The sequence below is a fragment of the Ceratotherium simum genome, chromosome 33 (genome assembly GCF_057802395.1).
Source record: "Ceratotherium simum simum isolate JZ-2026a chromosome 33, ASM5780239v1, whole genome shotgun sequence".
Taxonomy (NCBI): domain Eukaryota; kingdom Metazoa; phylum Chordata; class Mammalia; order Perissodactyla; family Rhinocerotidae; genus Ceratotherium; species Ceratotherium simum.
In genome coordinates, this window is record NC_141932.1 from 18,951,568 (window position 1) to 18,961,325 (window position 9,758).

At 55.1% G+C, this 9,758-nt stretch overlaps 1 protein-coding gene across 3 annotated transcripts; it reads left to right on the forward strand.

Moving 5' to 3' along the window:
- Window positions 1-930: 930 nt before the first annotated feature.
- ZNF574 (zinc finger protein 574) lies at window positions 931-6,609 on the forward strand. Of its 3 annotated transcripts, none has more exons than XM_087421686.1 (2): window positions 931-1,051; window positions 3,638-6,609. In XM_087421686.1, the coding sequence occupies exons 1-2, from the start codon at window positions 946-948 to the stop codon at window positions 6,346-6,348; spliced, it is 2,817 nt and encodes a 938-aa protein (XP_087277812.1). In that variant the 5' UTR covers window positions 931-945; the 3' UTR covers window positions 6,349-6,609. The 3 variants fall into 3 exon arrangements, with proteins under 3 accessions (XP_087277812.1, XP_087277811.1, XP_004440156.1); XM_087421685.1 differs by having other exon boundaries at window positions 1,016-1,259; XM_004440099.3 differs by having other exon boundaries at window positions 1,047-1,150.
- Window positions 6,610-9,758: the final 3,149 nt, after the last annotated feature.

Below are 9,758 nucleotides of genomic sequence, written 5' to 3' on the forward strand. Positions count from 1 at the left end.
ACAAGTGAATCTCTTGCAGCTCCCCTCTCCTTGGGTTCAGGGAGTAGCTCTGGAAATATACATAACAGCGCTGGGGCAACTCGCTTCAAAAGCCCTGAGTGCCAGAAGGGGAGAGTGAGTAGGGATGGCGAGAGCCCCTTGGACACATGGGGACTCTACCTTCCCTAAGCTCTGGGGGTTCAGCCTGGAAGGAAGCATAGTCCATCTGCTACCAGGTCACTTCCTGCAGGTTCTGACCCTGGTTGTCCTTCAGGTCATCGACTCCTCACACTCTTCAAAAGAAGCTGCTTATCTCTGCTTTTCCTTTTTCTCCCACCATTTCCCATTTCCTCCTTTATCCTTCAAGTTTTCCTCGTTCCCTCAAGTTCCCTCTCTCCTTGCTTTTCCTCTGACATTTCTTCTCCCCGCTCCCGCGAGTCCCTCGGTTTTTCTCCGTTTCCTTCTTGCTGCCTTTATTCCTCTCGTTCTAACGGAGTCTGGAGCCTTGATTTCCCCCTTCATGTGACTGGTGCTGCAGTTTCCCCTCTCCCCTTCGCGCTGACTGTGCTTCACGCGCGCCCTTCATTCCTCAGGGTGTCCTGCTCCTCAACTTTCCCGCCCTCGCCTGCGGAGGTCGCGTGCCTCAATTTCCCCGACTTTCCCCTCGACCCCCACGCGGCTTCCACCCGTCGCCCCCAAGATGGCGCCCGCAGCCTCGCTCCGCCTCCTGACGTCATCGCGCTGGCCTGTCGTCTCGAGCCGTCAAGAAGAGTCGACGAGGAGGTGGAAGAGGAGCATCCTCCGGGGCTTAAGGGGGCGGACACTATCAACCCGGGGGCCGGTCGGTGTGGGAACGTCGCTAGAGGATTGGTTCGGCGCCGCGGGGGATCCCGACGCCCCATACTATTGGCCCAAGGATCGGCGACGTGAGCGTCGATTGGCCTGACGGCGGGGGCCAGACGGGCGATGATTGGGCGCGTTGGGCTGTCCGCGCGGCGGCCGGGGAGGAAGGTGGGAGGGGCGTTGCTGAGGGTGATTAGGGGCGAGAGCGAGGCTGCGGAGCAAGCGAGAAGCCACGGAGGGAGCTAGAGAGGGCGTAGCGCTAGGGTGGCCGTCCGAGGGGAACGGCGGCCCGGGCCCGGGCCCGGGGCGTGCGAGACGGCGGAGGCGGGTGAGTGCGGGCTGGCGCGCGGAGGGCCGGCCCGGCTCCCCACCCTTCCCCCGCGGCCTCTTCTCGCCACCCCGCCTGCGCACTGAGGACCGGAGGGGGCGCGCGCCGGGTGAGGGCGGAGCGGCACCAACGGCCGGTGGGGCGCGCGGGCGGCCGGGCGGGGCGGCGGGTGGGGAAGGGGGCTAGAGACGTGTTGAAGGGCTGAGTGAAGAGGGGCGGTGCGGGGGCTGGAAGGGACCTAGGTGGGAAGGCGGCGTTAGAGCTGCCCCCGGGAGGGTCTCCGAGGCTCCAGGGGGTATCGGGTCAAGGGCTTGGCCGTGGCAGTCCAGGACCGCAGTGGGGTGGACGGTTAGAGGACACTTGGGTGCCCGGAGAGGGGTTTAGGGCGTGAGAAGAGAGGTAATTAAGTTAACATAAGGAGAAAATCTAGTTATTCTGGGGAAGAATTAGGCCAGTGAGAGAGGTCTTGGTGTGAAAAGATATTAGGAAATGGATATCCCTAGAGGGGAGATCTAGAGCTGAGGGAGAGGCCCAGGTGTAAAGAATGGGGTTCCGTTAATGTGAAGAGGAGTTAAACCAAAGTGAAGAGGGGGGTACCCTTGGAATGGGCTGAGACGGGTCTCTGTGCGAAGAAGGGTTATGTTATGTGAAAAGGGTGTCTAGAATAGGTTGGGTGGAAGTAGTCTTTTTGAGAAGTACAGAGAATTAGGTCAAGGTGAAGAGGAGGAATTGGGTATCCGTGGAGAAGGTCAGAGTGGTGAGAGAGAGATCTGTGTGCTAAGGTGGGGAGGGCCTGGGTATCCCCGGAATGAGAATGAGATGTTAGGTTGATAAGTTAGGGGTGTGGGTATCCCCAGGTTAAAAGACTGGTGAGAGGGGTCTGGGTGCGAGGAAGAGGGACCTGACTATCTTCTGTCTGGGTTAGGGTGGGGGGAGGAGTTGTGCATAAGAAGAAGAGAGGGTCTGGGTGTCTCTAAAGGGGATTTGGGCGGTGGAAGTGGTGTGTATGCAAGAAGTTCAAGCCATTGTGAAGGGTAGCCTGGACATCCTGAATTGGGTTAGAGTATGTGTAAGATCTTTTTGCAAATAAGAGGAATTAAGTTGGTATGAAGAGGGGGTCTGGGCATCCCTAGATTGGGTTAGGTTGGGAGGAAGTCTTTGCAAAGAAGAAAAGGTTAGATTAATAACGTGAAGGGGGATCTGGGTGTCTCTGGAATAGCTTAGTAAAGAAGGATTTAAATTGATGTGAAGAAGGTATCTGGGCATCCCTGCAATGGGTTAGGGTGAGGGGGTGGGGCTTTTTGTAAAGAAGAGGTGCTTAGGTTGATATGAAGAGGGGTATGGGTATCCCCAGAGGGTTAGGATGGTAGGGATCTTTTGTGCAAAGGAGAGAGTAAATGTGAAGAGAGAGTCTGGGAATCCCTGAATGGATTAGGGTGGTTGTATATGAATATGAAGAAGAGGGGTTTAAGGCAATGTGAAGAGAGGATCAGGGTATCCCAGAGGAGATTATAATTGTAGGTTAGGTCTCAGTGCAAAGAAGAGGTGATTAATGTGAAGTGTCTGGGTACCCTGGAGACACGAGTTAGGGTGGTGGGAAGGGTCTAGGTATGAAGAACGGGTTAAGCTTTTGTGAAGATGGGTCTGGGTATTCCGGATGGGGGGTTAGGGTTGTGGGAGAGGGCCTTAATTTGTAGAGAGGGTTAAGTAATTTGAAGAGGGGGATCTGGGTTTCATGGGCAAGTGGTTAAGGTGGGGAAAGTCTGGATGTGAAGATGGGTTAGGCCAATGTGAGAAGAGTTGTTTGGGGGAAGGGATAGTTTGATGTGAGGAACCTGGGCACCAGAGGGAGAGTTAGTGGGTAGCAGGGGTTGTGTGTAAAGGAGAGGGGTTGCACCATGTGGGAGTGCTGAAAGTGGGAGGAATTGGGGCAGTTTGAGTAGTCTGTGTTTAAAAAAAGGTCGAGAACCTGGGGGAGGGAGCAGAGGAGCAAGGCTGGGAGAAGCAGGCAGTTAGGGCCTATGTGAGGACCCCCCCACACCCCGGGCTTGGGCACCCACCTGGGAGCACAGATGGGGCAGTGAGTTGGTAAGGAAAGGAGTCAGTGGAAGGAGGTGGAGAGGATACAGGTTCTGGTGTGATGGGCGGGGCCTTGGGCCAGCTGTGGGGCATGGGAGATGAGGGGTTGGTCAGATTTCAGGATCTGGTGGGTGGAGTTTGATGCGAGTTGATTCAGAGGTGAGACTTGGGTAGATTCCTTGGGAAGGGACTACTGGGAAGATTTTGTGCTTGGTGCTCTTGTGTGTTCAGGAGAGGAAGGATTGTTGCAGGGGGGTGGGGGGAGTGGAAAAATGGAAACAAGAATTTAGAGAGGGAAATAGATCTAAGGTTTTGGTGGGGGGATGATAAAGGGAAAGAATTGTCCATGGGAAGGACTGAGGAGCAGTGGCTTAGCTGTGGTTTGTCCCCACCTCTCCCCTTTCCCAGCCCAGGGCCTTGCTGCTGCCATGACTGAGGAGTCAGAGGAGACGGTCCTTTACATTGAGCACCGCTATGTCTGCTCTGAGTGCAACCAGCTCTATGGATCCCTGGAGGAGGTGCTCATGCACCAGAACTCCCATGTGCCCCAGCAGCACTTTGAGCTGGTGGGCGTGGCCGACCCTGGAGTCACTGTGGCCACAGAGGCAGCTTCTGGCACGGGCCTCTATCAGACCCTAGTGCAGGAGAGCCAGTACCAGTGCCTGGAGTGTGGGCAGCTGCTGATGTCACCCAGCCAGCTCCTGGAGCACCAGGAGCTGCACCTGAAGATGATGGCGCCCCAAGAGGCAGTGCCAGCTGAGCCGCCACCCAAGGCTCCCCCCCTGAGCTCCAGTACCATTCACTACGAGTGTGTGGATTGCAAGGCTCTCTTCGCCAGCCAGGAGCTCTGGCTGAACCACCGGCAGACACACCTCCGGGCCACTCCCACCAAGCCTCAAGCCCCGGTTGTCCTGGGGTCCCCAGTTGTCCTAGGGCCCCCTGTGGGCCAGGCCCGCGTTGCTGTGGAGCACTCATACCGCAAGGCAGAAGAGGGTGGTGAGGGGGCAGCTGTTCCCTCTGCTGCTGCCACCACCACTGAGGTGGTGACTGAGGTAGAGCTGCTCCTTTACAAGTGCTCCGAGTGCTCCCAGCTCTTCCAGCTGCCAGCTGACTTCCTGGAGCATCAGGCCACCCACTTCCCTGCTCCTGCCCCAGAGTCTGAGGAGCCTGCCTTGCAGCAGGAGACCCTGACCCCATCACCTGCAGAGGTGCCTGTGTCTCAGCCTGAACCCCTGCCATCCTCTGATCACAGTTATGAGCTGCGCAATGGTGAAGCCATTGGACGTGACCGCCGGGGGCGCAAGGCCCGGAAGAACAACAGTGGAGAGCCAAGTGGGGCAGCCACCCAGGAGCTCTTTTGCTCAGCCTGTGACCAGCTCTTTCTCTCGCCTCACCAGCTACAGCAGCACCTGCGGAGTCACCGGGAGGGCGTCTTTAAGTGCCCCCTGTGCAGTCGTGTCTTTCCCAGCCCTTCCAGTCTGGACCAGCATCTTGGTGACCACAGCAGCGAGTCTCACTTCTTGTGTGTGGACTGTGGCCTGGCCTTTGGCACAGAGGCACTTCTCCTGGCCCACCGGCGAGCCCACACCCCGAATCCTCTGCATTCATGTCCGTGTGGAAAGACCTTTGTCAACCTCACCAAGTTCCTTTATCACCGGCGTACCCATGGGGTGGGGGGTGTCCCTCTGCCCACAACACCAGTCCCACCAGAGGAACCTGTCATTGGTTTCCCGGAGCCAGCCCCAGCAGAGACTGGAGAGCCAGAGGCCCCACAGCCCCCCGTGTCTGAGGAGAGCTCAGCAGGGTCCACTGCCCCAGGCACTTACCGCTGCCTCCTATGCAGCCGTGAATTTGGCAAGGCATTGCAGCTGACCCGGCACCAGCGTTTTGTGCACCGGCTGGAACGGCGCCATAAGTGTGGCATTTGTGGCAAGATGTTTAAGAAGAAGTCTCATGTGCGTAACCACCTGCGCACACACACAGGCGAACGGCCCTTCCCCTGCCCGGACTGCTCCAAGCCCTTCAACTCACCTGCCAACCTGGCCCGCCACCGGCTTACGCACACAGGGGAGCGGCCCTACCGGTGTGGGGACTGCGGCAAGGCTTTTACACAAAGCTCCACGCTGAGGCAGCACCGCCTGGTGCATGCCCAGCACTTCCCCTATCGCTGCCAGGAGTGTGGAGTGCGTTTTCACCGCCCCTACCGCCTGCTCATGCACCGCTACCACCACACAGGCGAGTACCCCTACAAGTGTCGTGAGTGTCCCCGCTCCTTTCTGCTGCGCCGACTGCTGGAGGTGCACCAGCTTGTGGCCCATGCTGGGCGCCAGCCCCACCGCTGCTCATCCTGTGGGGCTGCCTTCCCTTCTTCACTGCGGCTCCGTGAGCACCGCTGTGCAGCTGCTGCTGCCCAGGCCCCACGGCGCTTTGAGTGTGGCACCTGTGGCAAGAAAGTGGGCTCGGCCGCTCGGCTGCAAGCGCATGAGGCAGCCCATGCAGCTGCAGGGCCTGGAGAGGTCCTGGCTAAGGAGCCCCCAGCCCCTAGGGCCCCAAGGGCCACTCGTACTCCAGTCGTCTCCCCAACAACCCTTGGAGGCACTGCCACTGCGGCCCCTGCAGGCCCTGCCCGACGCCGGGGCTTGGAGTGCAGTGAGTGCAAGAAGTTGTTCAGCACAGAGACGTCGCTGCAGGTACACCGGCGCATCCACACAGGTGAGCGGCCATACCCATGTCCAGACTGTGGCAAGGCCTTCCGTCAGAGTACCCACCTGAAGGACCACCGGCGCCTGCACACAGGTGAGCGGCCCTTTGCCTGTGAAGTGTGTGGCAAGGCCTTTGCCATCTCCATGCGCCTGGCGGAACATCGCCGCATTCACACAGGCGAACGGCCCTACTCCTGCCCCGACTGTGGCAAGAGCTACCGCTCCTTCTCCAACCTATGGAAGCACCGCAAGACCCACCAGCAGCAGCATCAGGCAGCTGTGCGACAGCAGCTGGCAGAGGCAGAGGCCGCCGTAGGCTTGGCCGTGATGGAGACTGCAGTGGAGGCACTACCGCTGGTGGAGGCCATTGAGATCTACCCTCTGGCTGAGGCAGAGGGGGTCCAGATCAGTGGCTAACCTTGCCCCATTTCCCTCTTCAGCACCACCATGCCCTGTCGCTGAAGAACCTCCTCCAACATCCCCTTAAGTTTATGTACATACTGTCCCCTTCTTCCACCCTTCCCAGGCGCCATGTAAGTTCTGTAACCGAATTTGGTCTTTCTCCTGAGAGGGGTGCTCTGAGGTCCTTGATATGCATAAAAGGTGCCCCCCACACACACCTGTTAGCATTGGTGGCCCCAAGGTGAAAGAGTCAATAAAGACTGAGTTGGACATTTACGTGCTTTTGTCTGGTCCAGCTGTGTGGGGTGGAATTTGGGAGCCATGAGCCCAGGTACTTAGGTCTGACTTTTCATGGCTGTATTCCCAATGTCTAGAAAAGGGCCTGGCAAGTAGTAGGGGCTCAGTAAACACTTGCTGAATTGAAGAGGAGGACATGGGGTCCATGACCATGGTTCTCAGGGAGTGGGGTCTTCACTCTGGTGTTAGGTGGAGGGTGCATGGCTCTTTTGCCACTAGAGGTCCCCACAGCCCCACAGAAGAGCCTGAAGCTGTTTCTACTGGTGGCAGGAACATTTGGGAAAATCTTCAGATTCTTCTCACCATCCCTGTCCCCCCAGTTCCTGACCTAATGTGAGCCGTCTCCCCCAGGGCCATCTGGTTTTCTCACTTTGGACCCCTGAGGGCAAATGCAGGTCTGGGGAAGGCATGATCTCCGAGGCCGTGGAGGAGAGTGGTCCCTGGTACCAGACCCGGCTGTGGAGTTGGAGAAGAGTCTGAGTAATGGTTGGCTGGGAGTAGGAAGCCTTATAAGGGGAGTTTCCTTAATGCTCACCTGGATTTGGACTCTGGCTCAGCCAACAGATGTTTGTGGTGGGGTGGGGTGGTGGGGGTGGCTGACTTGATGTTTGAATGTCTAGTTTGTCTCAAGTACTTTGCTAAATTTTTTGGAATAATCTTCACACTGCTCCTGTGAGGAGAACACAGGGAAGGAATCTGAAGTAAAAACGATGGGGTGATTTGCTCAAGGTCATTCAACCCAGATAGGGCAGAGCTTCAATTTAAGTCTAATTTCATTTGGTTTAATCGCCCATGTGCTTTCTTCGACATTCTGCTGCCTTCTGCATACTTGGGGGAGGGCAGTGGAGAAAGGAGATGGTGAGTGTGTGACTGGTGGGAATGTTCAATTGCTCTGTTAGTCTTGTCTCTAAGAGCCACACCCCAAGAAAAATAAGCCCCCCCCCCAAGCTTACTTCAGTCTTTTTGTTGGAGAGAGTTCTTATTTGGAAGCCCTAATAAATGAAAGGTAGAAGGAAAGCTGTCTGTATTGAAACCAGACAAAAGGGAGGCCTGAGATCAGCCCACTCAGCCTCTCCATTACTCCACTCCCTTCAGCAGTCCTGCAGCCCTCGGTGGGCATTGGGCCCCTGAAGACATAGACTGTTGTCTGTGTCTTAGAAGGTTTAGCCTGTTGCTCAGGTGAGAAAATGAGGGCTCAAAGAGAGAAGAGACTTATCAAGGCCACACAGGTGGTAGAGCCAGGGCTAGAAACCAGGTCTTCTAACTCCGTTAATAGAGATTTTACTACATTATATTTTAGTCATTTTTAAAAAGAAAAAGCACTCATCCACTTGATATCTCCTCAGCTCCTAATGAAAAGCGGTTATCTGTTAAGCAGTTTCCAGAGTGTGTTGATCATGGGCACCATCTTTCAGTAACCTCACACCCTACAGAAAGGACTCGAGCCATCTTAGCCCAGCATGCCAGACCCCTTTAATCCACAGGTAAAGATTCATTCTCAAACTGCCTCCTCTCAAGAAGAGCTATAACATCCTAAAAGTCACATCAAGTAAGTGCTTAGAACAATTGGAAGATTTATCCTTGCAAAAACCAGATAAAAATCAGACTGAATCAAGGGACGAGAATGGAGGAAAAAAACGAAGTTGCTGGTTGACTGCAAGATAAAGATGCTTTCAGCAGAGGGGTGGCTCTGTGACAGTGGGGTTATCACCCTTTATTGTGGTTCCTTTTTAACGTTCCTAATGAAAACTTTAGACTCCCACCTTGAGAAAAGTTTGTGTGTGCAAAAACGTTTATGAGCAAAACTCACTGTTCACCATCACCCCCTAAAACTTCCATGGTCCTCAGTTGAACCACTGTGCTAAAAAAGATGGCACTGATCAAACCCTTGTTGGATGCCGGGGTTTGAGTTGGACAGGCAAAGGTTCTCAAAACTTTAATGTGTGTTAGGCAATTCCCCCAGAGATTTGGATCCAGCAAGCAAGTCTGGGTGAGACCCAGGAATCTGCGATTTGAACACACCAATTTTTAGCAGGTGACTTGCAGACCTCTCTAAGGAGATCCTTGCACTGCCTGTTTTTAGTTGGATATGGAAGCTGTATAAGCAGAACTGTCAAGGGGACAGAATGGTAGTCCTCTAGTGCCCGATATGGTTTTGTTTTTTTTTTTATAATTTTATGGATTTATTTCCCCCCAAAGCCCCAGTAGGTAGTTGTATGTCACAGCTGCACATCCTAGTTGCTGTATGTGGGATGCGGCCTCAGCCTGGCCAGAAAAGTGGTGTGTCGGTGGGCGCCCGGGATCTGAACCTGGGCCGCCAGCAGTGGAGCGCGCGCACTTAACCGCTAAGCCATGGGGCCGGCCCTGTTTTCTTTTTTTTTTTTTTTTTTGGTGAGGAAGATTGGCCCTGGGCTAACATCTGTTGCCAATCTTCCTCTTTGTGCTTGAGGAAGATTGTCCCTGAGCTAACATGCATGCTGATCTTCCTCTATTTTGTATGTGGGACTCCAGCACAGCATGGCTTGATGAGCCGTGTGTAGGTCCACACCCGGGATCCAACCGAGCCCAAGGATCCTGGGCCACCAAAGTGGAGCATGCGAACTTAACCACTATGCTACCGGGCCCCAGACAAGAGGAGGCTTAAGTTTGTACAGGGGAGGGCATGTGGAGCAGTTGGGCACACTCACAGGGCTACAGGTGGATGCCTAGTTAAGCTCCATAGTGCTCTCTGTGCCATCCGTGCTTGTCACAGGATGGCCTGAGTGACAAGGAACTTTTGGGTCTGTATGGGTCTGACTGTACCACCCTGCAGGCAGGAGGCTGGACCAAATGACCTTCCTCAGGGTACTATTCTGTTTCTTCATCTCAGCATCCCACTCCCCCATCCCCACTGACTTGTCTTGAGAGTTGGAGAGGTGCTTTCTTTTCTTTCAATCTTGCCAAAGGGATGCAGTGCTAATACTTTTTATCTTTCTAAATGATCAAACCCCTCTTCACTCTTCCTTTCTCCTGTTCTCCCATCCCTCACTATGAATTTGCAGAATCCCAGCACCTGTGTGCTAGGCATACATCAGAGGATGGAACAATGACAAGGAGACCTGATGGCAATGAGAAAATCCAGTTGTTGA

Coding starts and splice junctions, on each gene's coding strand:
- ZNF574 (XM_087421686.1), top strand. CDS start 946: ATGATTGGGCGCGTTGGGCTGTCCGCGCGGCGGCCGGGGAGGAAGGTG. Junction 1,052..3,637: donor GGCTGCGGAGCAAGCGAGAA/GCCACGGAGGGA, acceptor CCCCTTTCCCAG/CCCAGGGCCTTGCTGCTGCC.